Source organism: Alosa pseudoharengus, unplaced genomic scaffold (genome assembly GCF_046254945.1).
Source record: "Alosa pseudoharengus isolate Yale_2024_CS ecotype anadromous, Long Island Sound unplaced genomic scaffold, YU_APseudo_1.1 YU_APseudo_1.1_scf_17, whole genome shotgun sequence".
Taxonomy (NCBI): domain Eukaryota; kingdom Metazoa; phylum Chordata; class Actinopteri; order Clupeiformes; family Clupeidae; genus Alosa; species Alosa pseudoharengus.
Genome location: NW_027468640.1, coordinates 31,396,678 through 31,424,627, shown reverse-complemented (window position 1 = coordinate 31,424,627; position 27,950 = coordinate 31,396,678). Strand labels below are relative to the sequence as shown.

The 27,950-nt window shown below is 47.9% G+C and overlaps 1 protein-coding gene across 1 annotated transcript in view; it reads right to left on the bottom strand.

Annotated features, from left to right (window-relative positions):
* LOC143127674 (tetratricopeptide repeat protein 28-like) overlaps window positions 1–27,950 on the bottom strand; it is a 156,948-nt gene that overhangs the window by 3,057 nt on the left and 125,941 nt on the right. The window contains exons 8-20 of the mRNA XM_076289304.1: window positions 25,123–25,646; window positions 20,349–20,458; window positions 16,976–17,105; window positions 16,326–16,544; window positions 14,295–14,481; window positions 11,518–11,643; window positions 8,862–9,006; window positions 7,421–7,600; window positions 6,092–6,642; window positions 5,379–5,626; window positions 4,816–4,940; window positions 4,288–4,519; window positions 3,664–3,740 (exon numbers count right to left, since the gene is read on the bottom strand). Of these exons, the coding sequence (XP_076145419.1) occupies window positions 3,664–3,740; window positions 4,288–4,519; window positions 4,816–4,940; window positions 5,379–5,626; window positions 6,092–6,642; window positions 7,421–7,600; window positions 8,862–9,006; window positions 11,518–11,643; window positions 14,295–14,481; window positions 16,326–16,544; window positions 16,976–17,105; window positions 20,349–20,458; window positions 25,123–25,646 (2,854 nt within the window). The remainder of the gene's footprint in view (window positions 1–3,663; window positions 3,741–4,287; window positions 4,520–4,815; window positions 4,941–5,378; window positions 5,627–6,091; window positions 6,643–7,420; window positions 7,601–8,861; window positions 9,007–11,517; window positions 11,644–14,294; window positions 14,482–16,325; window positions 16,545–16,975; window positions 17,106–20,348; window positions 20,459–25,122; window positions 25,647–27,950) is intronic.

Below are 27,950 nucleotides of genomic sequence, written 5' to 3'. Positions count from 1 at the left end.
CGCTATCATACACCACCTAAACCTGGTCAGAAGTCAATGGCGAGTTGTTCATATGCTATTTTAAGAGCGCATGTCAAGAGTCATATTGGCAGGTGCACGCACCATCCTTCTATCATTCATGAACGCACACCAGCGCACCTCCATGCAAAGCATTACAAATTGCACGATTACAATGGGAAACATAATTAGAATAAAGATATTACGAAATATTGTACATCTCATGATGAGTAGTTATTCACCATCATTTGCAAATTGGTAATGACTGTTAAAAGTGATTAGGGGAGAGGCGAGAGACACGTATGGAGCACAGCTGAAGACACACTGCCACGAGATATAAGCAACTCCTCTGCAGGATAAATGTTGTTTTATTCAGTCATTTGAGCAACATTAGGGTAAGTGTTGCTTTTTCCAGCCTATGTTTTCGGTGGTAACCCATTGTCAGTCAATAGTGAAAGTAACTGCATATAACTGTCTTGTCGTTGACTGACTCCTTGGTGAAGTTAGTTTCATCAAATAATAGACGAGTGCAAATGCGTGAAGGCTATGCTAGGTTTCAAGCAGCCTCCTTCAAATGCGAATGCCAAATGCCAAAATACCGATGCATTTATTTGACATATCGCGCGTTGCGCCGTTAAAGGGAATGACAGATGTCATTCTCATTGGTTTAAAATGATGTTACGCCCCAAACACACCCATATGACTGATTAAAAAACCTAGGAACACCTTGTTGCGCCATGCGCTCCACGTTTGATAACGAAACCCCTCCCAATGTGAACTGGACATCCTACTAAATTTGAATAGACTTTTGACGAGTGACGATGCACTTTAGAATGTCATGATAGGGCCCATAGGATTCAGGTTATAGGTTTATGATTTGCTACATGCTTCTTAAAACATAAAACTTGGAATTTGTTATAATGATAAATGTTTGTATCAAATAACAATCCATCTGATTAAATTCTGTAATATATATATTTTTTAAATAATAAACTCCATTGTTAGATGTACTGTATGTTTAACAAAAACAATGAGGTCATATCACCCTATGGTGGTACCATGTCTTTATGTTAATTGATGTTATTGGTTTCATATGCATCTTAGCTTTCCGGACAATATGTTCAGCTGGAACTAGAAAAACCTGTTGCTCATACAGGAAGTCTAAGCACATTTAACATCAGTGCAGTACCAACATACTTAAGAGGGCCACGGTGGTCACAGAAGCCTATTCTATTCCTTAAAAATTGCCTAATAGTTGGCCACCTTGCCCTTTGACCCCATCCTTTGGGCTAAGCCTTTCTGAGCCTCACTGTGTCAACAGCCTCCATGGCGGAGACCCTTGGTCACATGGACGCCACATGTGTTTTAGATTAGCAGAAGGTGGACCTCAGTTAAAGAGGTGGGACCCTGTGGATCACTGAGCTGCTGTTTCTAATGGGCTTACCTCTCCCTGTAAACAGAGATGTCTTTATGACTCACAAGTCTGTGTGGTTCTGAGACCGTGCCAGGGTTTTTTTTCTTTTGTTTATATTCGCTTCTTTCTTTCCCCTGTTTAAGCTTCTACAGTTTGGTCGGAACCGCTCCTTTGGCCTCAGGTGAACTCTGGTGATCTAATCACCAAGGGAACTGTGCATTCGTTTGCACAGTGAAGCTGAACTCATTTCTATGGAGATTTAATAGCACTGATCGTGAGACCTAAACAATCCATCTAAACATTAACTTAGGTCTTCTTCTCTAAGCTTTGATAATGCATCAACCTAGATAAACAGCACACCACAACTGTGGTGTCACGGTAGAGGTTTATTGGTGTTCATCTCCTACTGTGGATTATTGCATCACTCGTATATCGTAAACATTTGTTTCAGCGCTCGCAGTGATGGTAAAGCTTGCAGCAGTGTGTTAAACTGTACTGTGTTGCATTCGTATTAAGTTCTGTTAGTTTGCCTGCTTTCAAGCAGCGCTGTTGAGACATGAATGGAAGGATGGAGGCAGGAGGCATTTAGCATGAGGTGAAAAGGGCGCTTAGAAACACTTACCATTCCCACCATATTTTTAACAGCCTTCAATCCGGACAGAGGCGGGATGGAGAGAGACAAAAGGAGACAAGAGAGAGAGAGAGAGAGGGAGGGCGGTGAGAAAGGAGGCTTTTCAAGGCCATGCATTCACAGTCCAGTTAGAGCTGCAGACCACACAACTCAGCAAAACAGAAGCTATGTACAGACTGCCATGACACACAGACCAGAGGTGAAGAACAATAGACAGCCTGTGAATAACATAAAACACTATGCAAATATGTCCAGGTAGTACTGATAGGACATTTGGTTTGTTGAATAACGTGCTGGGACTGCTGTAAATATGGGAAAGTCTACTTGCTGCAACTGAAGGTGACATAGAATTGCAGGTATATTGTTAATCAACTCTAATCTATTTTAGACCATGAAGACAAATATAGAATTCCACTGGATGTCTTTTTATGACTGAACCCTTAACTAATTTCAGACATTATCAACATAAGCTGCACTCTGAAACTAATTTGATTAGCACAGTGGTTTTGTGAGAATTTAGTAAAGCACAAACGTGCAAATCAATCAGTGGTCCTTATATAACATTCTTTCAGTCTTATGTGACCAGCTTTAAACCACAGGATGTGAACAGAGCTACTCTGTGTTCTCAAAGGTCATGTGACGGACACCGTGGCTCTATTATGGATGTTCGTTGTGATCAAGAGAGGACTAAACAAACAGATGTACCAGATCCCAGACCATCCGTCAATTGTCCACTGTACTGGACATCACTGTATCAGCATTGTTGTCCTTACCGGAAAACTAGATGCAAACTTGTAAAGCAACCTTAGTGGACACCAATCATTCTTTTATCTGTCTGCTATTAGGCTGTCTCCAGATCTGGGAAATTGTGAGGCCATGGTCTTGCTGGTAAACTAATCTGGCTTTTTTGAAGTGAATGTTACACTAATGACTACTGCTTTTGATAGGGTGCCTGAATAACTTTGAGATTAAGAGGCCAGAAAAGATCCCTTTATTTGCCGAGGGTAAATGAGGACAGTTGTATTGAGATGAAGCACTGAAAGGTGGTTGTGTTTGTGTGTGTGTGTGTGTGTGTGTGTGTGTGTGTGTGTGTGTGTGTGTGAGAGAGAGAGAGAGAGAGAGAGAGAGAGAGAAAGAAGAAAGAGCAGAGAGACTGAAAGCGATGGAGTAAATGTGGGTGCCATTGTGTTGTGAACAGGCCTCTCACACAGTCTTAAGCAGGCTGAGGTTTGGTTCACACTGTGGTTGCGGCAGATTAAATCCAGGGAGGATTTTCTCCATGTGTGCCCCAACACAGGCAGACCACTGCAGTGTGCAGCATGATGTAATGTAGGCAAGACCATTCATGTGCTCCGAACGGTCATAACCACCACAAGGCTTATAGAAAAGTCATACCATTGTTACTAACTTATGGTTGATCTCATAAGGACAACTTATGTGCAGACCAAGTTCTTAGTTTTCCAAGATCTTAGTTGAACTAACATACTTTGGCACATTTATTGATGGCAAACATTTTGCTTCACTTTTAACACATCCTATGCTGTAGAAATGTGGTTATAAGATCATAATATGTTCAGTTGTAACATCATATTAGTGACTTCTTCGTTCCCCGTCTACCTACCCGGCTGATGAGCTGCTCCCCTGCCTCGGAGGCAGATATGAGTTTACACAGGGCCTGGAGTGCAGGGGGTGGAAGACCTGCGCCACAAACAAAGGGAGGAAGCCAAGGAAAGGATGAGAGAGGGAAAGAATGCAAGGCAACAACAAGATCTGTGGGTTCTGGGTTCCTCTTTTGTGTTTACATTGGGGGGGGGGGGGGGGGTACGGTTCCCTCAGGCAAGGCTTGGGCAGAACGCTCTGAAACCCTGGGTTTGTTTGTGGAGTGGCTTTTGTTAGAACAGCCTTAAAAAAAAAAAGAGTTCCAGGCATACAAAATGATGTTTTTGGAACAGATGGCTAGAAGTCTAGAAATATGCAGTGATTTTGGAACCTTTTTCGTGGACCTGCAGTAAAATCAACTGAATCCATACTGTTTCAAGCATTCAGACTTTCACTCTCACATCCAGTTATCACACATATACCCTCTACTGTTTGGATTTCAAAACACTCCATAGTGTGTCCATAGCTAATAAATGACCTGTAGTAGCTGCAGCTGACCTGTAGGAGCTGCAGCATGTATATCTGCTATATGGGTCCAGCTGTGCTGACCAGCATGTGCTGAGGTGAGGGTGTGGTTGGTTCATACCCAGTAGGGACTGCAGGGTGGCGCTGCACTGCTGGAGCCGGTCTCCGGGGTCAGCCGTGGGAAAGAAGACGGCGGCGGGGATGCCGGTGGCGGCCTGGTCCAGGCGGAAGCCCACGGCCGACAGCAGGGCCTGCCAGCCCGGCACGCCGCCCACCTTGTTCTCCACACTCTGCTGAGACGTGTACATGGAGTTCTTCTGGCCATTCTGGATGCGCTGCAGGGACTTCTCCACCTGAGGGCGCCAGAGAGCAACACTTAACAAAGCAGCACAGGGGTATGCAACAGACCTACAATATTTATTCCACTAAAACTGGTTGTTAACAATTGAAGAATGTTATATAAAATAAATGATTAATTAATGAAAATAAATGATAATGATTTTAGGACTAATGATCCTGAGCTACACCACACTTTCAGTAATTACACATGACAGTAGAATTAGCAATTCCAATCACAGTGCTGCCCATACAATCCTTTTTATTCCTCATCAAGTGTGATCAAAGACTAGGACTGGGGCTCCTCACTCACCAGGTGCAGCAGCACACGCAGAGCATCTCTGGCCCTCTCTGGGTACTGCAGGATTTCAGCCAGGGCCTGGCCAATCAGAGACGAGGGGCTGTTCAACTTCACATCACTGCCAATCAGCATGAAGCCTGCAAAACAAACCGTTCAACTGACACCTGCTCCACTCCTAAAGGCCCCCTCACACAGGCGGCAACATTAGTGTGCTCAACTCTGCATTTGATGTTCCATTCCATTTGATTCCACTGTTTTCAATACACTCTACTGCACCACCACTAAATCCTTTCACCATCGCTGTGTACATTATGATTCAGTTCTATGTTTGTCAGATGCTAAAATTAACCACCTAAATCACTAATGACTACAAATATCCAGTACACGGATCTGTGAAATAGCTTTGTTTGTGATAACATACAGCTAAGGAACCTAGATATGGGACCACACGACTATGGGCAAATGGATGGTTTCCTACGGCCAGAGGCTTCCTCAGACACAAGCGGGACTAAAAATTGCTCTCTGTCCTCTGGCGTGTTGGGTGTGTGTGTGTGTGTGTGTGTGTTTCCCCTCACCTGCCCAGTTGGAGGGGTGTGAGAACTGCTTGCTGCTCTGCACCGTCTTCATGGCGTCGGTGAGCGCGGCGCTGGCCTTGGAGCCGTTGAGCAGCGCCGAGTAGAAGGCGTGCACGAACACCTTAGAGGCGGCCACGGGCACCGGCCACAGCGACACCAGCACACACTGAGCGCCCGCTGCCAGGAAGGCCCGCGTCAGGCCCACCACTCCGTCCGCCGTCACCTTGCTGCTGGACTCCTGGTACGAGCTGCGCGCAAACACACAAGACACAGGTCAATACACACCAGCAGAAATCTTGATCATGTTGGGTGTTTCAAAAATAGCTTTAAAAATAGCTTTAACAATAGTTTTAATAATAGCTTTAAAACTAGTTGATAGCTGACAATTCATCTCTGCTTTTTTAAACTGGAATCAGTGAAACGATACATTAAGGAGAGCTAGAACTCCTTTCTGGAGACACTAACTTAACACTCACATCCATTACGGAAAGGTAAATGTGCCAGAATGAAGAGTGTGAGTTTCAACATTTATTACAGTGTGACTTTATTTTATTTGCGAGTGCGAGTTTCCACACTTTAGAGTGTGAGATTCCACATTAATCAGGGCCATTCTGAAACCATTCTGTCTAGCTGAAGCTTCATGAGTGGATGTTTGACTTTTAATCTCTTGTGTAACTTATGAGCTATTTTGGTCACTCCTCTTCTCCACTCACCCCAGCACCACCAGCTTGACCGGCAGCCGCATGTCCAGTATGTCGGCCGCCGTGAGTAGGAACTCCTGTAGCGACGGGCTGTCGCATATACTCTCCACATCGCTACCGTCATCGCCCATGTTGTAACCCCCGCTCCCAAACGACCCTTTCCTCCCACCACCACCGCCTCCTCCACTTCCACCACCACCTCCTCCTCCTCCTCCTCCTCCTCCTCCTCCTCCTCCTCGGTCAGCTCCGCTGGCCCCTCCGACTGCCCCGGGGCCCTCCTGGTTGGGCGCCAGCACCAGGGCGGCCAGCTTCCAGGAGACGTGCGTGGCGAAGTGGGCGCACTCGGCCTGGCTCAGGGCGGCCATCACGCGCTCCTTGGTGGCGCCGGCGCCGCACAGCGGCTGGCAGCCCAGCAGCTCGGCCACCATGGCCGCCTCCTCCTCGGCCGAGGGCATGGGCCCCCACAGCCAGCGGTCCATGGCCGACGACGGCAGCCGAGGGTTGCCCACCACCGCCGCCGTGCCGACGCCACCCCCACAGGACACCATGCGCCGGGCGTTGGCCTATGGGAGAGGACGAGAGAAAGGGGGAGGAATTAGACTGGACAATGCATTGTACCTATACATCAACAGGACACATTATTATAATATTTCCAATCTGGACATCTAGTTAGACATGTTAGAAGCCCTTCCTATGTAAAGCAGGTCTTTTTGTGATGACACATTTAGTCCTGACACATTTAAGGGCCGTTCACACCAAGAATGATAACTATACAAAAATATCATTCTTGTTATGAATGACGACGTTCACAGATAAATTATAACGATAACGACATGAAGAATGAGCAATGAAGCGATTTTGAGAAAAGCTAACAGCCAATCAGAACCCATCACATTTTAGCCATCACATTAACATCATTAACACAAGGAGAGACTTTGCTTATCGTTGGTCAGTGTGGGCGCTTTTATCGTTATGGTTATAGTTATCGTTATCATTCCTGGTGTGAACGGCCCTTTAGTCTCAAATAGTATTGTATTCTACAGCTGGTATGTGATCATTGTAATATGGCCCCTGTGCATTGTAATATCTATACATTGTAATATCCCCCATATGCCTTAGGGGCAGTTGAAGTTGCATGAGTCCCTCTGAAACATGCATGGATATGGAGTCCAAATGAGTCCCATCCATAAAAAGACAGGGTCACACTTTTCATCAGAGGTCACATTCATGTGTTTTCATCACTTTCAGGAATCATTTCTCTCTCTCTCTGTCTCCAACGACCCCACACGACACTGTCATTTCCCAGGAGGCACTGAGGCAAGGCGGGGCAGTGGCGGTCACCTTGGAGACGGCGCCCAGGGAGCGTATGGAGGGCACGGCGATGAGGCTGAAGCGCTCGTACAGGTACTCGTTGGACGAGCTGCCCTTGAGCAGGGCGAACGGGATCAGGTAGAGTTCACCCTCCAGCACCAGCACCAGCTGACGGTGGCGCCCCACAGGCCCACTGGAGTGCATCAGGCCCTGGGGAGGAGAGGGGGAGGAGAGGGGGAGGAGAGGGAGGGGTGGAGATGGAGGAGAGAGGGAGGAGAGGGAGAGGAGAGGGAGAGGAGAGGGGGAGGAGAGGGGGAGGAGAGGGAGGGGTGGAGATGGAGGAGAGAGGGAGGAGAGGGAGAGGAGAGGGAGAGGAGAGGGGGAGGAGAGGGAGGGGTGGAGATGGAGGAGAGGGGGAGGAGAGGGAGGGGTGGAGATGGAGGAGAGAGGGAGGAGAGGGAGAGGAGAGGGAGGAGTGGAGATGGAGGAGAGAGGGAGGAGAGGGAGGAGAGGGGGAGGAGAGGGAGGGGTGGAGATGGAGGAGAGAGGGAGGAGAGGGAGAGGAGAGGGAGGAGTGGAGATGGAGAAAGAGAAGAGAGAGAGAAATTTATACTGTGACCTGGTGACCATGCAGCCAAACTACAGTGGAACTTGGAAACTGTGTATAGGATTGAGAATAGGACCAATATACAAGTTCTATTCTGAGCACAGATAAGTATTGTGTGTAGTAGACAAATGAGTGGCTAGATAATAAGCAAATATGCACAGTATAGCTAATGGCATATATGTGAGTTGGTGAAATTCAGCACACCATCGCCCTCTTGTGGTTGTGATTGCACTTTGTTTTCTCTTACAGGGTGTGTCTAAAACGGAACAGTGAGGTGATTGCAGCCATAACAATTGTGCTCAGATGAAGGGAGCCTCCTGAGTCTGATATGCAGACCGCTGCAGAGCGGAGGCTTTTCATGAGAGCCAGTGGAGGCCCAGGGCCCCGGGCAGTACAAAGCCACCTCAGTACAAAGCTCTCGGTCGGCCCGTCTCATTTCTCTGATTAACTACACACTGAGCATGTCCAAACGGCTGCACAGGAGATGGATTAGACCTGTACAAGTTACAAAGGCAATCACTTCCATTGTATTGTATTCTCTGATAAGAATGTGAGAGAATAACACTGTTCACTGTGGAACACAAAAGGTGTGAGTGTGAGTGTGAGTGTGTGAGTGTGAGTGTGAGTGTGTGTGTGTGTGTGTGTGTGTCTGTGTGTGTGTGTGTGTGTGTGTGTGTGTGTGTGTGTGTGTGTCATTATGGTGGTATTCAGGATAGTGTATATTGGGTGATTTTGAATGTTTGTACATAGCGAATACTGAGAGCGTCTGAGGTGGTTGTATGTAGCTGTGGTATGTGTGTATGTGTACAGTAAGTGTGTGTGTGTGTGTGTGTGTGTGTGTGTGGGTTGGGGCACTCTGCTCACCCCCTCCATGGGCGCGATGAGCAGGTCGTAGAGCGTGCGGAGCGGCGGCTTGTTGAGGGAGCTCGGCCGGTGAGACAGAGAGGACGTGCCGTCCTTCACCGGAGACATGGGGTTACTGAAGAGACTGGTCATGCTCTGGCAGCTCCTAGAGAGAAAAAGAAGAAGGGGGGAGAGAGAGAGAGAGAGAGAGAGAGAGAGAGAGATGGAGAGAGTAAGACTACTTGAGGATCCCATTATGATAAATAGATTGTGTAACAACTGGAATAACATCAAAAGATATAGGACAAACAACCCATATTCAAACACTTTTTAAGAATGGGCCCACATACATATTAAAATAGTTTAGAGAAAAGCCATCCAAAATTAGAAATATTCTTCAAAGCAAGATCCACTGGACGTCTGGACTGTGCTTGTAACATCCTACATGGGATTTCACAATGTTTCCTGCTCTGATTTTGCCAAAACCAAAGTTATTTAAGTTGCCGGGAGCAGTTTCCTGCCATCTGGAAGTTCAGACTAATTAAGACTATCTCCCGGTTAAAACTGACCCCAATCACAGCCTACAGATTGGATGGCATTGCATGACATGGTTTGCCAGTTTTGCAAACCTTATTTGACCTTTAGGCACACAACATGTAACACGTTATTATTGCAACATGTTATTTTTAGCAGTTTTTTTTTTTTTTACAGCAGTGATTATAGCAGTTTTAAATGTGGTGTTTACAATGCCACAGAGAGGCTAACCACCACACCTTTAGTCATATCTAAATCTGACACACCCCTTTAGAGGTGACATGTTCAGTATCATGACAAATGATATAATCTTTACCCTATTAATATCAGATGTGTTCATTCACAGTGGCACTGAGACATTTGCAAGCAGGGTTGTGACTTTATCAGTGGAAAACGGTAGAACAGGGTGAAACAGGATCTGATGTAATGATAGGAGGGGGAAGCTCAGGAGTCTCAGCAGCAGGGGAGAGAGAAACAGGGCTGCAGCTGAAACCCAACATCATTTAATATTTACACCCACTAATTGGCTGGCGTTCTGTTCCAGAGAACTCCTCCGTGCCTCCCCTCACCCCGCCCGATGGCCCGGCAGCACAGATCAAATGACTGCTCTATGCTGATGACCTGGTTCTGCTGTCCCCCCTACACGAGGGGGATTACAGCAGAGACTGGATCTGATGGGGCGCTAGTGCCAGATCAGGGCCCTGGGAGGAGCACAGCGCTAAAGCAGACCCAGGTCTCAGAGAAAAACAATGCTAAAACCCTCTGCCATCTTTACAGCACGTGGCTTGAGTTCATCATATGAACAAATCAAACTGAACAGTCCAAATAGTGTAATAATTTAATAAGAGCGACACACACAGAACAGAAAAAAAGAAAGATGGGGAGAGATGAGAGAGAGAGATGAGAGATGAGAACTCTGACTCAACTCTGATGTGACTCGATTCGCAATTCATTTAGAAGACAAAACACACGAAAAGCCCGAACAGAACAGAATGTCTGATTCTCCTGCAAAGTTCGTCGTCTTCTTGTCGAGACTTTTTTCTTGACAGTGGAGAAGAACAGAGTAAAAAGCAAACAGCACAATACAGCCGAGGCTGCACGAGAGCCGCGGAGACATGATGAAAGCATGTGAAATGAGAGAGAGAGAGACTTAAATTGCGGATGAGTGCAGGCGCAATAAGGGAGGTGGGGAGGTGGTGGTGGTGGTGCGCCTTTCTCCTGTGGTCTATGGAGAGATAGCCCAGAGTTTTATCACAATTGGGAAGAATGGGGGGATTATCACCGCAGAAGCCCATTACCGAGGCTTAATGAGACCCAAACTCAATTACAGAGAGAATTACCCTTCTCTTCAAAGGCTGACTGTTCACACATACACACACACACGCGCACGCACATGCACGAGCACATATACACACACACACACACACACACACACTCTCTCTTTATCTCTCTCTCTCACTCACTCTCTCACACACACACACACATACATACACATACATGCATCCTTGCATGTACACACACATACACACACACACACACACACACACACACACACACACACACACACACACACACACACACACACACTCTCTCTCTCTCTCTCCCTCTTTCATACACACACACACATACACATAAACATGTGTATGTATGTATGTATGTGTATGTACAGCATTCACACACATGTGTGGACACACACACACACTGGTGTACACTCACGCACATGGACTCATACACACAAACACACTCACATGTGTGTCAACACAGAACCAATCTCTCCCTCTCTCTCACACGCACACACACATTATTGATCGGCAGGAGGTAAAATTGAACTTCATGGTTCAGTTGGTTGCGAGGTGACCTTTGCAAATCGTGGGTGGTAACCTGAGGAACATAAACACAGCTCTATACATGAAGAGACATGACCTGAATGCCTGAGCGAGTGTGTGTGTGTGCGCTTGTGTGTGTGTGTGCGCTTGTGTGTGTGTGTGTGTGTGTGTGTGTGTGTGTGTGTGTGTGTGTGTGTGTGTGTGTGTGTGTGTGTGTGCGTGTGTGTGTGTGTGTGTGTGCGGGGGAAGGGGTGGTGTGGAATGGTGTGAGGTGATGGCCGCTGGCGTGGACTGAGCGTGTGGCGGGTGGGCCTGACCTGTTGAAGAGGTTGTTCCTGGACACCATGCGGAGGAAGCCTGTGTTCAGCTTGTTGTTGAGCTCCTCAAACTGCTGATCCAACAGATCCCCTGCCTCACTCTCCGTCTCACTGCCAGAACAGCCTCTGCAGGGATGGAGAGAGCGAGGGAGAGGAGAGAGGGAGGGAGGGAAAGGAGGAGTGTGGAAGAAGGAAGGGAAGGAGGAAGGGAGTGAAAGAAGGAGAGAGGGATAGAAGGTAAAGAAACATGATTATTCATAACACAATCATTATTTGTCATATTTTTTTCATGTAGCGCAAATTGAACAGGCATATTCTCTGTCAAGCATAGCATGTTTCATTTAGTGACAGCAGTAACTTTGAAAGGCTCGGGAGGAAATTAGTTCCAGAGAGTGAACAGAGGAAGAGCTGGATGGGGTGGGGGGGGCGCAAGGGATCTCTAAGCCTTACCGGTTACAACACACACACACATACAGTACACACATACACACACAAATACATGTGCACACACTGACTCAAGCACATCCACACTCACTGTGTTTATGTATGTGTGAGTATGCACAGTCATACACCAAGGATATACTCAAGGGGCATGACTAACTGTAAATCAGCCACACAGACACTTTTACACACACACAGTCTCGTTTTCACTCTGGACACATTGTTTTCCCCACATACTTCTCTCTCTCTCTCCCTCTCTCTCTGGACAGGCTCTGTATAAAACCCTTTCCTTTCACACACTGGCGAGTCCTGATCCAGTCAGCGGGGTGTCCCCCCTCTTCATTTCCACTATCTGCAGCACTCCATCACCCACTAGACACTCACTCACTATAGGAGAATCACACACTCATTGAACCCCCACTCCCCCCACCTCCTCTGCAACCCCCCCTCCCTCCTTTCCTCTCTTCCCCCTGTACTTTTTTTCATCCTCCACTCTCCCTCTCCATCTCTACTACTAGCCCAGATTCCAGGCCAATTTTGTCAAACCATGGGAACCCGACCTCCTTCGCTCTCTCTCTCTATCCCTCTCTCTCTCTCCCTCATCTCTCTTCTCTCCCTCTTTGAATACGTTTTTTTTTTTTTACTAGGCCTCATCTAATTCCACTGGCTCTTCAAATTCAACCCCCACCCTCCCTCCTCCACCCCAAATCATTCAGCACCATCACAGACCTCCTCAGCTCCACTTGAAAGGCTACTGATGCAACACATTGAGACCAGGAAACCCAGAGTCTCTTGAGTGGCCACGGCTATCATCTCAATGGCTGATGTTTAAGTGCCGTTACTGTGGCGTCTCATCGCAGGAGAGCGAAGGGGGGGGGGGGGGAGGTTGGGTCAGGATAAACAAAATGACACCGCATTTTTACAGCCGAACGCTGAGTAGGTAAATGCACTATGTGGCGAAGGAGTTTTTTTTTTTTTTCGCATCTGTCTCCTAGTGACGTGGAGATGTGCATATTTAGGCAGCCTGGGTGGCAATTATGATGCGTATGATTTTTTTCCCCTTCATTTTTCTCCATTATTTATTTCCGTTTTTTTAATGAGGCCAGTCAAATTTCAGAATCGAAAGCGCATCGGATGGTCGCGGCTGCTTCGGCTTTAATGAGAGCAGGCGACGCTGGGAGGCAAACGCTGTGGTGGGATCTAGATGAAAGCCCCCAGAAATAAGAATGTGTGTGTATGTGTGTGTGTGCGTGTGCGTGTGTGTGCACGCATACACACATACGGCTGCTCATGTGTGTTTGCACACTCATGATTGTAAGTGTGCGTAATATTTTGCAGTCATTACTGAGATGCGGTTAGCCCCTCATCCATTTCAAACGAAGTTCAGAGAGAGTGTCTGAAGGAGCATCGGGAAGAGAGAGAGAGAGAGAGAGAGAGAGAGAAAAGAGAAAGAGAGCGACTAAAGCCTTACGCTCGAGCAGCCCCTGTGTGAAAGCTGACTTTGGCATATGTAAGATCTCTGAGCTGCGCTTGAGTGCCGAGCGCAAAACCACAGCGCAACTCCAAGCCTAATTTACACCAACAGCGGTGGCACAGGGAGACTGGGGGCCTCACGCCAGACTGGCACTCCATTGGCCAAGGTAGCGCTGCGGTTTGCAGCTGAGGAACAGCGGATCAGATGGGGCAGTGATAATGGAAACAGCCCCGACCGCGGAGTGTTGATATCAGAATATAATGGCTCAGATGTTTGCAGCAGTGTTGGTGCAACTGAAGACATTTAAATGAGCTGTCGGTGCTGTCTGTCAAGGGATTGTATATGTTAGCATATGGATTTGTTTATCAGTACCTCTGTTTGTACATTCTATAGTCTGTTCAGCTAATAGTCTTAAACATTATCTATTCTTTCAGTCATCATTCCTCTCATCCATCCGACCATAATTTGAATCCATACAACAACAATAACAACAACAACAACAACTCAAGCTTTATAAAGGCACTTAAAGCGCTTCACAGTGAAGAGGGAACCTCACTAACCACCACCAGTGTGTAGAACCCAACTGGATGATGCACGGCAGCCATTATGCGCCAGAACGCTCACCACACACCAGGTTGAGGTGAAGATTGGTGAATGAACATAATCTACCCCCCATATCTGCACAATCTTTTCTTTCATTCTTCTTCCATCCATTATCCATTCTTCCACTCATAATCCATCCACCCATGATTCTACTCTCTTTACTCCATCTCCCCAGTCGCAAGTCTAAATGTGTTGCTGCTCTGCTATCTGGCCTGCTTGTGTCCTTGTGGCCGTCGGGGGCGGGCGGTGGATTCCCCACCTGCTGTAGTAGGACTCCACGCCGAGGGCCTCGCGGGCGCTGGAGATGTACTGCTCCAGGGAGGAGCCCCCAGCCACGCCCGCACCACCTCCTCCTCCTCCGCCTCCTCCCCCGGCCCCCTCCTGGAACTCAGGGTCCCCCTCCGACACCCCCTCGCCCAGATAGACCTCATGGAACTTCAGGATGCCTGGGGACACAGACAGAGGGGGAGAACGAGAGAGAAAAAGAGAGACAGACAGAGAAAGAAAGAAAGAGAGAAAGAAAGAAAGAAAGAAAGAAAGAAAGGAAAAGAAGAACAGAAAAAGATCATTGCAGGTACATCTCTAACTATTCACAATTACATTGCACACCGCACGCCACCACATACATAAACATACCAGGACAATAATTCAAGAAACTGAACTTTGTGCGACTAGCGTAGACCTACTAGCCTGAATACACAAGTAACAAGAGATGAATAAGTAAGTTGGAGTGAATAAAACATAAAGGCGGCGTGCTGGAGCCATCTGTCTGACTGGGTCTGGTTAGAGGGCAGGAACTGGGTCGGGGGGTTGACTGCAGGCGCTCTTGACAGTGACGATACTGGGGTGGGGATGGCAGGAGTCGGGGTGCTACACTGCTCTCAGATCAGTTCGGCTCAACTGTCACGGCAGACCTGCACATACAACGATGTGTTATTGCGTCATGAGTTGACAGAAGTCAGTGATGGAACCCAGGATAGAGGGTGAGTTCAGAGCGGATGCGGCCCTCCTCTGGGCCAGTGTTGGCTAACATCTGGGGCATGATGTTCAGTAGAATTCACTGCAGCGAGCATCACTAGCACTGGCCTCAAAGTGTTGAGAAGATACCAAAACAACCCAGAATGCGTTCAGTAAAAAAATGAAAGAAGTCGGTCTGGTAGCAATTTAAACTGAATCATTACGGCACATAATGATTTAAGTCTCATGCTTAATATCTTTCCCATTTAACATTTCTATAAAGTAACAACCCAGAAGGAAAAGAGAGGGGCTATTGAAAAACTTGTTTGAAAAGACTTGTCCTTCAAACGCTTCATTTCAAAAAAGCTTCAAAAGCTTCATGCTGAAACACATTCTGGAATCTGAAGGAAGTTGCCAGCAGCAATTCCACAATTGAGTTTTTTTTTTTTTTTTTTCGTCAAATGGCTTCCCTTGAAAAATCAAAGGCAAATGGAAAAGGACTGCATCCAATCTGCTGCTGCCCAACGTGATGTTCTCTGTGAACTAGTACGTTCATACAGGAAGGTCAATCTAAACACTACACATGTGTGTGTGTGTGTGTGTGTATGTGTGGGTGGGTGTGTATGTATGTGTGGTGCATGGTGCATATGTGCCAGGTTTATTCATGTGCTATTATTAGTAGTATGTGTTATTGCATTCAGTGAGTGTATATGAGTAAGTCCACATGTGTGTATGCACGTGTGTGTGTGTGCATTATCATGCATGTGCATGTGGTTTTCAGTGTGTGTGTGTGTGTTTGCATCTCTGAAGGGGTAGAGTCTGGGTTCCATCACCCCGTGTTCCTGTGCCACATGGTGCAAATCAGCCTGGGGTGTGAGGGTGTGTGTGTGTGTGAGTGTGTGTGTGTGTGTGAGTGTGTGTGTGTGTGTGTGTGTGTGTGAGTGTGTGCTGCCAAGTCCACACAGACAGGAGTGCCAGGTGGCTCGGTGTCAGTCTCATCTCATTCTCTCCATCCTGCAGCAGCCATGCCCTCAAGGAGGAGTGCAGCCGTGTGTGTGTGTGTGTGTGTGTGTGTGTGTGTGTGTGTGTGTGTGTGTGTGTGTGTGTGGGCGCACACACTACACTTCTTCACACTACACTACACTACTTCTGTGTGTGAATGCAGGGTTGTGCTCTTGTGTGCTCATCACAGAGGATAGCCAGCACACACACACACACACACACACACACACACACACACACACACACACACACACACACACACACAAACACACACAAACACACACACACACACACACACACACACACACACACACACACACACACTGCTCACCAGCTCCGGGCGCCAGCAGCCAGCTGTACAGGTATCCGGCGGCGAGCGAGAAGTAGAGCACCAGGGCACGCTGCTTGTTGACCGCGTCCAAGATCTGCTCCACCGTGGCCGGGCTGTAGGCGTCCGCGTCCTGCTGACCCGTCTGACGCTCCACCAGCAGGTCGGCGAAGGCTCGCGTGCGCCCGCGTTCGGCCACCGCCAGTGCCTCGTCATGGTGACCTGTTGAGGTCAGGGGTTAAAGGTTAAAGGAGAAACTAGAGCACTGGACTACAATACACAGCTTGGCTTTGAGTGGGTGCAGCACGGGGCTAACACCACAGCTAGCACTGAGCTAAAGGGAAGCTATTTTTAAACTAGCATTTTGCCACAGATTTAGTGGGATTGACAATCAATACAAAATATTTCACCATTTCAAGCAGTAATCAATAAGACCTCCTTCTTAATCAGAAAGTCAGTGTTCTATCGTTTGTGCAGCATAGCAACATCTTTTATGACCCCCTATTGGGCCTATGGGCTGTTCCCTGACACAATGCTGAGCTATGCTATAAGCTATGGCTATATATGACTGTAATATCAAACATACATGAAACATGACAACAATAGCAATGGAAGTGGACAATGAGCGAGACCAGACATAGGTAGTCGATTACCGAGGCTGACGAGCACCCTTTGGAGAGCCTGATAGGAGGACGTCTGCAGGTCGAAGAGGGACAGCTTGTAGTCGGAGCTGTGCTGAGCCTCGTGACGAATCGCCTCGAACAGCACTGATGCCCGGTAGAGCTGGGGTAGAGGCAAGAACACACACACACACACACACACACGCACACACACAAATCCATACCTTATTGTCTATACCATTTTAGGTGAGACAACAAAAAAAAATCTCAAATGAACACGGAAAGGTGTGCAGTACTCCACAACATTCTGTAGGTGGCAGTATGGTCCCACACTGTGAGTGGATGAGCGAAACCTCCAGCCAGCCTCTTCTTCTTGATCCAGTCCACTTGGGCCAAAATCTACTCCCCTTCACATGAGGCTCAGAGGCTCAGCTGACCAGCTGCTGGACTCTGCACTGCATCCAAACAGCACAGCTCTCCTCCCGGTGCCCTCCCCAACCACTGCACTCAGCCTCGCAACGCACACAAGACTCCGCAACAGAAATCCACTGCTTTGTATGCTGTCTCTGTCCTTGCATGTAGCTGTACGTGCATTAATGTCTCTTCATAATGGTATATTATTGATGTGTGTAGCCAGTCCATTACAAGCCTTATGGTGTTGCCAACCTTTACCTATGCAACCAGCCAGAGCTGTTTTGGGGAATAAAACAGAGTATGTTTTTGGAAGCTGGAAGGAAGCTCCCAGGTGGCAGTATGCTGTTTGGCTACCCAGCCTGCATGGGAGGGGTGTGGGAGAGGAGCTTTAAGCTCTCACGCTGCTTTCCAACATTTCTCTGTAGTTCTACCGTTTTTCTCAGATCCACAGTGAATTTCAGACGGTGCTTTTTCCCCCCACTAATTACGAACTTGGTACAAACTGCATATGTAAAAAGCGGTATGACAGCAGTAACCACTTTCTCCGCATCCTTAGTAAACATCCTCCCTGTATGTGTGTGTGTGTGTGTGTGTGTGTGTGTACTAGTGTGAGAAGTGTGGTAGGAAATGAACAGGATTTGTCTTCACAGAGCAGGGACCGTGGCTCTCTATTCGGCTTGGTCGTGAATAATTTGTGAACCTGTTGAGCAGACACCTCATGCTGCTTTCACTCAAAAGATGAGAAGCGGAGCTGCCCTAGTTTTTTCCCACCCATTTCATCAAGTCGAGCGATCGCAAGGAAAAATCTAGCGGGTGAATTAAAATGATGCTGCGCTTTTTTAACATTTCGCACAGTAGGCGCTGGATGTTCCGAAGCGATGGCGGCTTCCTCCTCAGCCTGTCAGATGCACAGTCTGGTCCCGCTATTGAACCGTCTGGCCTCGGAGGAGCCATGCGGTCAACCTCAGCACTGGAGGCCCAAACAGTTTCTCTGATCAGCATATTGATAGCTTGTGGTCTCTTGTAAAGGCTTACTCAAAGGAAGACTCACATATATCTGGGCTGAACTGACCTGAATGTATCTTAATCTTTTTTTTTTTCGGTTTGGAAAAAAAAAAAACATCTGCTAAGAACCATAAGTATAAACGTAAAAATGAATCCAACTGGCAGTGTCTAATCTATATATGATATATAGGTATTTGACTGTATGGCTGTATTTTGGAAGGCAGGATTGTTGTGAACATTAAAAAACACATTCATTTTTGTCAGTAGCCAAAGACGGAAACTAATGCTCTGGTATGTATTAATAGTGCAGGTGACAGTATAAGGGCATTACACAGGCAACACAATTGAGCTGCACTTAGAGACTGATCGCTGGGCTATTCAATCACCATTAATGACACACATGTGTATTACAGGCAAATTACAACAAGCTGTGTCAAACGCGCAAGGGCACCGCAAAACACCAAACGGCATAAAAACAGCTCACAGTTTAACCTGCTTACGGTGAAGTACTGTGAGGTACTACAAGGTCCACCGTGAGCAGAGACAGTTGGAAAAGTGGACTGGTTTACAGTAGAGCGAGGACACCCACGGCCGACGCAAGACCCAATATTCATCATGCTGACCCACTTCCCATGTGCGAGCGGGACAGTAATAACTTCTTATTTAAGTACATTAAAAAAGATCTCAGCGGACCAGCACCAGGGATAAAGAAAGAAGAGAAAGAAGAAGAAAAAAAGATAAGCGCAACATTTGGATTATCCGTTTAATAACCTGATCCTCCCCAAAGCTGGAATAAAGCTTCCAGCTGATAGCTCACATGCATGACGACGGCCTAATCACTTCATGTTCACTTACTTAAGAGAGCTTTTCTTTTATTCATGCGAGCACAGGGCTGTGTGAATTTGCATGTGCGTGCCAGCGCAACGTATGTTTGTGAACGAAGGCACAAATAATTTGCCCAATCATTGCTGAGAACAAAATGTATGTGTGGATATCCAGCTTCACACTCTCCTCTGGTCTTGTGCTCCAGGGGTCTGACTTACAGTTACTCGTAGAAAGGTGCTAGTAACGCCGAGGCGACAGGCTACTAATGAAAATGTATATCTGCACTGTGCATCAATTTGGATAAAAGCGTGAATGGAGATGCATCCTTGACTTCACATCCACAAGTCTCTTTCTCCCTCTCTCTTCCTCTCTATCTGTCCATCTCTCTGTCTTTTATTCCACCTTCCCTCTCTCCATGGCTTTCCCTCTGCCCACATCCACTCCTCACTCCCGTGGACTCTATTCATCCATGGCTACTGCCCGCTGGTCATCTCACAGTCTCCCGCTGAGCCCATACCTGTATGTGTATGTATGTATGTATGTAGGTGTGTGTGTGTGTGTGTGTGTGTGTGTGTGTGTGTGTGTGTGTGTGTGTGTGTGTGTGTGTGTGCGTGTGTGTGTGTGTGAGTGCGCGTTCCGTCTCAGACCAAGATACGGGGTGTGTGTGTGTGTGTGTGTGTTAGCATACCTGGAGCCACAGGTACCTAGAACATTCCGGCAGGCTCGCCCTGAATTATTGATAAGGTGTACAGCCAGGCACCTGTCCTGTCGTGTCCCATTATGTGTGGTGCTGTATTGACGCGCGTGACTTCCTGCGCATACTAAACGCATGATGAATGAGGAATGGAACAATGGCGGAGGATCTAATCAGATCTAAGAGGGAAACGAGCAAACAGGCGTCGGGAGGCGCGCCTGGGCGGGCTGTCACAGAGACTCCTTTTTTTATTGCAGATTGTTTCAAGTGGGCTCACTACAAAACAACAAACGATAACTCCGAAAGAAATTCTTGAAAAAGGCAGCAGTGACCCAATTGAAGTATTCAACGTTAAGATGAAAGCACACAAGCGGAAGATACACAAACATCCAAAGGCATGTGTGTGTGTGTGTGTGTGTGTGTGTGTGTGTGTGTGTGTGTGTGTGTAGGGGGGGGGGTTCTCTTTACCTGGTGCTGGGCCTCTTCCAGGTTGCCGCTGGCCCACAGCGAGAGCCCCAGACGATGCCGGATCTTCGCCTCTTCCTCACGCCTACCCAGCTGCTCAGACAATCTCAGACCTGGAGCAGGGGAGAGAGAGAGAGAGAGAGAGAGAGAGGGAGAGAGGGACAAAGCACAGAAAAAAAGAGCGAGGCAGAGAAAGAGAGAGAGAGAGAGGGGGAGAGATTTCAATATGGTGTCTGTGAGTGGGAGAGACTTCACTTATGCTCCAATTTCTGAGATGAAGAGAACGTTTTACGGCACAATGCACCAGCGCTGAACAGGAGCACCTGTAGAGTCTCATCCACCAGCACATTTAACTCTTAATGAGGCCCCCGAAGAACTCAACAACAAACCACAGATTCAATAACACCTAGCGTTTCATTATGAAGCATAAAAAAGCACATCATTCATCCAGAGCACATATACACAGAGAGATTAAACACACACACACAGACACACACACACAGACACACACACACACACACACACACACACACACACACACACACAGACAAACAGACAAAAGACTACAAACCTTTTGTATGTGTGCCTAATCAATATAACAAATTGAGTGACCACTGGACAAACACAAACAGACCATTAATGCTTGAGTAGAGTCAGCGTGACACTGGCCTAACAGAGGGCCGAGTTCACTTAGTTCAGTAAACAGCTCATAATGGTGTTGCACAGGCCGAGGATATCCTACCATTCAACTGCACTTTGGGCTGATTAGTCGCTGTTTTAAATACAGCGACTGGGAATGGAATGAGGTATGGACTTCCTTTCCTTGGCATGACTCACACACAATTCTCGGTGGTTCTCTCAACATTTTTCAGTTTTTTTTTTTTGACTCAGTTCTTCTAGTTCTCACTCTCTGCTCTCTCTCTCTCTCTCACTCCATCTCTCTCTCTCGCTCTCTCTCTATGTCTCTTTCTCTCTCTCTCATCTCTCATGGCCTGGGGGCACTGTCACATTGAAAAGGATGACATGAATGTTGATCGATCCCCAGCGTGATGCACCCTTAGGAAATACCAGAAAGCTCACAAGTGTGCTCTCTCTCTTTCTCTCTCTCTCACTCTCTCTTTCTAAGCACACAACACACACAAGCAGAGAGAGAGAGAGAGAGAGAGAAAGAAAGAGAGAGAGAGAGAGGCTTCACACACATCGCCTTCAGGAGGGACTTGGGTACACTTTAAAGGCTTTATGACAGCTGGTGTGGATATGCTGTACAGCCCCTCAGGCAGATGCACATGCAGGCATACAAACACACACCCACACCAACATACACACACACACACACAATCACACCAATATACATGCAGCTCTGTGCATAAAGTGGCATCTAATTAAAAATTTCATGACAGTGAATATACTCACCAACACAGACAAACACAAGCACACACACACACACAGACACAGACACACACAAACACACACACACACTTCGGCTGAGGTCTCTGACTGTCGCTGAATTCGCTGAAGCAGAGCACACTCATCCAATTAATATTTTACACAAAATAACGTAAACAACAAGAGAAGCAGTGTGACCAAAACAAGCGAGTCAGGAGGAGGATGGGGGGGGGGGGGGGGAAGCTCTGCTCTCCAGACTTCTGTCGGGCTACAATGGTCAGATATAATTGGCTGTCAGGCACAGTGGAGTCGGCTTGATGGTGAAGGGACAGAGAAGGGAATACTGGCATGTGTGTTTGTATTAGTTCCAGGTCTCCAGTGCCATTAGACAAGGTTAGGCAGACACGCGTGTGTACTGTATGGAGAAAAATCCATGCCAACTTGAAAAAACGCTGTCTGTCTTTGTGTCTGCATATTTGTGTGTTTCTCTTTCATTGCGGTCTGCCTTTCTCTTCATGGTGCCGTAAGTGTATCAGATTCGTTTAATAAAAATATATTCTTGTGGCTTTTGGCCTTTGTTTGGATAGGAGAGTGAGGAGTGTCAGGAAACAAGCTGGAGAGCGGAATTGGATTGGATGGGATTGGGGAATGCTTTCAGGTCGGAATGGAACCTGGGTCACCGTGGAAACCTGGACCGGATCATGGCTGGGATGCTGCCACTGGCACAGCTCCCTCTAGATTCTTTTTCACGCTGGGAGACACTGCATGCCCACTGGACATTCTGTTTTAGGGTGTTGTGGTCAGTGTTTTTCATGCTGGGAGACACTGCATGCCCACTGGAGGACATTCTGTTTTAGGGTGTTGTGGTCAGTGTTGCATAGCAAGTTAGGTTGTACGAGAGTGTAGCTGCTCATGACACGCCCTGTCAGTTACGAGACAGAGAATGTGCTGCCTGTCACCCAAAGGTGCGTCTGCTTTGAGCTGGCGGTCACTAAGAATTATTCCATTCCATTCAGGTAAGGGATTACATCAAAAAGGGATTAACTGCCACACAGTCTTAGACACGCGCAGTGTTGCGCAGAAAATCGTCTCAAGCCCCTCTGTCCTACTTTCCATGGCATGCTCCAGGGAACTGTGCTCGGGGCTCTGCCTTTTTCAGCACTTGGCAACCATGGCTACATGGAGTAAGCTCCCAACAGAATTCCAAGTCCACTTCACAGTATGCGGCAGATAGGGACTTTTATCTTATATTTCAGTAATAATACCTCTTGTGGGTAATAAAAGTGCCCCTTGTGGGTAATAGAACGCCTTAGGACTGCCCTGAGTTACATGGGAGTAATTAGTGGGGCACCAACATAACCACATACATAACATATGTGAGAAATTGTTTATAAATTGCTTTAAATATTATACAAATGGTCCTCCAATTGGAAAATAGTAAATAAATAATTGCATATATGACATGCCTCGCGGTTGTCGGATTTTTCATGCTAATTCTGTGATGCATTTTTAATGTCTTTGCTTCGCAGCATATGATCCTCCATTTTAATGATCGCTGCATACCTACAGGGAGTCAACGACGACATATATGACTTCCATATATTCCTACAGTTTTTCCCCGCAGAGGGTTCCTCGTGGGCAAACACACACACACACACACACACGCATGCACACACACACACACAAACACACGCGCACACACACACACACACAAACACGTGCGGGCGGCGGATGTCTGCTGCTGGCCCAAGTCGAAGAGGCAGGGCGCCCCCCGAAAACAATCGACTGAAGGTGTGAGAGTGTGAGGTCACATCCTCCCGCCGTACGATGCCGGCGCATATTCATCATGGCAGCAGGGCAGCCTGTCTGGTGGCGCTGGCTCTTATTATGGAGATGAGGGGCCTGGGGCTGAGCTCCACCCAGCTGGGGGAGCATGGAGGAGAATGAGGAGGGGGGGGGGGGTGGCAGCAGCTGGCCTGGGCTGGAAATGGAAGGACCACTCTGGGTCCAGGGAAACGTGCGAAAGAGCCCTTTGGCAGCTCGTTTCCCGAGCGTCGCCGCGGCGGAATAAGTGTGAAGTTCTCTCCAAAGTCAGCCGCCACCGCACCGTCACCTCGGGCGGGTGCACTTGCCGATAAATACATGCACCCCCCTCGCATCACTTTCATGCATGCGTGCACACACACACACACACACACACACACACACACACACACACACACACACACACACACACACACACACACACACACACACACACACACAAGGCCTAACCAATGCACACTTTTTTTCTTACCCATGATGCTCTCCTTTACATGTATATTAAAAGAGCACAACCTGTTAATTGCATTCAGTGCGTCCTTCAGTGTGTTTCCAGAAAACGAAGAAGGCCGCATGCTGTGTCTGCCAACCATCTTGTGTGAGAGGGGAGCACGTTTAATAAACCTTTCATGTTTGTTGTGAGTTAATCTCGCCTGACAGCAAATGAAAGGCTGTTTTTTAATAACTCTCATGCCTGTCAACAGAATCTCCTTGGTCTGACGATGCATGCACTTTCAGTCATCGCTGTTAAATAACAGTCAGTGTTCTTTTGATGCATAAAGTACCAAAACACACTCACTCTCTATCTCTCTGTCTCTCGTTCTCTCTCTCTCTTACACACACACACACACACACACACACACACACACACACACACACACACACACACATACACACACACACATCCACAAGCACACACACACCAAACACATATGCACACAGTATAAGCATGCCTACCCATAAACATGCATACATACAGAAGCCTGCGCTCCCGCACTACCAGACTCACCAACAGCTTCATACACCAAGCTGTTAGGATGCTGAACTCTCTCCCTCCTCTCCCCCCTCCACCCTCAGCTACATAACATCCTGGACATTGGACCCACAATGGCCGCCTGCACCACTCCACTTGCACACTTGTACACTTTACACTTTGAAACTTGTTGTTGTTGTCCTGAAAACACAACACTTCTGCTGCTCTTACATAACTTGCACCACTATGCCACTTTATTTCTTACTTAGGTCAAACAGAACTACCTCAGCCTTTTATTGGCCTGACTTTGCACTAGTATTTTATTTTATTGACTGTCTATGCACAATTTCAACCAAATTTTGCTGCTCTTATTTTTTCATTATATGTGCCCTCTTATTTACTTATTTACTTACTTTTTTGTTTACTTGAATGTTATGTTTGTCTGTGGACTTAAAATTGGTAAAATATGTCTTGTCTCCACCGTGGGATAGTGAGAAACGTAATTTCGATCTCTTTGTATGTCTGGAACATGTGAAGAAATTGACAATAAAGCTGACTTTGACTTTGACTTTGATACCCACACCCACAGATTCTCACCTTCCTGCAGGTACATGACCGCCTGCGAGTAATTGTGCAGCGCGTGGTGTGTCCTCCCCAGGCTGCCGTAGGCCAGCGTCTTGGCGGCCAGGTCGTTGGTCTGCGCGGCCACGCTCAGGTGCTGCTCCTGGTAGACCACGGCGCGCTCGTAGTTGCCCAGCGCCTCGTAGGTGAGCCCCAGGTTGCCGTAGGCGCGGCCCTGCCGCTCGGCGCTGGCCGTCTCCTCGGCGATCTCCAGGTCGCGCTGGTGGCAGCGCAGCGCCGTCTCGTGCTCGCCCATGGCCTGGTAGAGGGCGCCCAGGCCGGCGTTGGCGTCGGCCTCCAGCGCCCGGTCGCGCGTCTCCTGGGCCAGGGCCAGCTGGCGCTCCAGGCAGGACAGCGCCTGCTCGTGGTTGCCCAGCTGGCTGTGGAGGGCGCCCAGCTCGCCGTACGCCGCCGCCTTGCCCTGGCACTCGCCCAGCTCGTGCGCCACCACCAGCCGCTTCTCGAAGCAGACCAGCGCCTGCTGCAGGTTGCCCATCGCCCTGGAGGAGGACAGGAGAGGAGAGGAGGGGAGAGGGAGGAGGGGAGAAGAGAGGAGGGGAGAGGAGAGGAGAGGAGGGGAGAGGGAGGAGAGGAGAGGAGAGGAGAGGAGGGGAGGACAAGAGAGGAGAGGAGGGGAGGACAGGAGAGGAGAGGAGGGGAGGACAGGAGAGGAGGGGAGAGGGAGGAGGGGAGAGGGAGGAGGGGAGAGGGAGGAGGGGAGATGGGGGGGTAGGAGGAGAGGAAGGGAGGTGTGTGTGTGTGGGGGGGGGCAGGAAGAAGGGAGAGGAGAACAGAAAAGGAAGAGAGAGTGGAGGATAGAAGGAAAAAGGGTGAAAGGAGAAGAGACAGAATGGTTGAGGAAGGGGAAGAGAGAGTGAGCGAAGAGGAGAAGGGAGGAGGAAGAGGAGAGGAGGGGAAGGGGAAGAGAAGAGGGAGTTAGCCAAGGGAGAGAAAGCAGACTGGCTAAGACACAGGGGGACTAAAATGGACCACTAACGGAGATGACATGGCTCGCACTACATTGATTGACCTTCCTGCAGTGAGAGTGTGAGGAGGTACTGACTGAGTGTTTATCACATCATCTCAGGTAAGCGAGAGAGAGAGAAAGAGAGAGAGAGAAAGAGAGACACAGAGAGAGAGAGAGAGAGAAAGAGACAGAGAGAGAGAGTTCAAAAGGATCCCAGAGACAATGATGGAGTGAACAACAAGGGAGGTGAAGGATGAAAAAGAATAAGCCAAGATGACATGGAAAGAGCAACTGAGAGAGGTCTACTGACTGAAACGTAATTACGGAGGAGTGCCACCAGGATTTAGGGACAAAGGCACAATATCGATTTCCATTTCCTTGGCAGCCATTTCCTTGAGACTGCCAGATCTTAAAAGGAGCAAAACTTTGATGTTAAAGATATAAGTCTATTTAACAACACACACACACACACACACACACACTCACACTCACACGGAGACAGACACACAAATAAAGGGTTGAGTCTGTACTGATTCCAACCGATAATGGCTGGGTTGTCGTGGGAACACTGTAATTCGGTGCCTTACAGGATGAGAGAGCGCTAAGCCCTTTGGCCCATATGTGCGGGAACAACGCGAGGGGTTGTCCTCTCCAAATGATAATCAACACCTCAATTAGAACCTAATTAGGTCTCTGTGTTAATGAGCGCAGATTCCGCCACATCTGAATTGGGGAACGAGCGGGAATGTGCTATCAATATGTCTGTGTGCCCTTCCCTTCAGTTTGTGTGTGTGTGTGTGTGTGTGTGTGTGTGTGTGTGTCTTTGTGTGTGTGTGGGCAGGAGGAGGAGTAGCAGGGGTGAGAGACAATCAGAAATCTCCTGTCATTGTTCACCTCAGCCCTCATGCATATCCAATGAGACATTCCTCAGCTTCTCCTGACACCACACACACACACACACACACACACACACACACACACACACACACACACACACACACACACACACACACGGAGGATCAAGCCAAAGAGAGGAGAAAAGCAAACGGCAAGACTTTGAACAAATCTGCCACTTCCTCTGATATCATCGTGTATTTGGGGAGGAGAGGGGGGGGGGGGTTGAGCATACTGGGGTTTGTTTGAGTATGTGTGTGTTTGAGTATATGTGTGTGTGTGTGTATGTGTGTGTGTGTGTGTGTGTGTGTGTGTGTGTGTGTGTGTGTGTGTGTGGGAGGGGCTGGAGCTTACTAGGGTCTGTGTGTGTGTGTGTGAGTGTGTGTGTTTGGGGGAGTATGGTGGAAGGGTTGGAGCTTACTAGGGTTTGTGTGTGTGTGTGTGTTTGGGGGGGTAAGGGGTGGAAAGCACATAGTAGATGGAGTGTAAAAAGGTCGTTTCACATGTTCTAGTTTCACTCACTTTGGTCCTTCAAATGCTCTTGCCAAAGCCTCTTTGCATACAGATCAGGCCAGTGGTACACACACACACACACACACACACACACACACACACACACACACACACACACACACACAGGCACACCAGAACAGACACAATCCCACAATCCCAAACACACAAGCTCCTCAAGGTGTCTTGCCCCAACAGTCATTTCCAAAACGCAGACGCAGGCGAAAAAAAAACCCCAAGATGGAATGGAACAATGTCAAGTTCACAGAAGAAAGGCAAAAATATGCAAGAGAAAGAGCATTAGGCCAAGCAACAATAAAGCGGTTTGATAAGCAATAACTGCTGTGCCATGCAATTATCTGTGAGAATGCTTGCTGTTTACTGGCATTCTCAGGAGAAGTGTGTGTGGGTGTTGGTGGTAATGGTGGTGTGT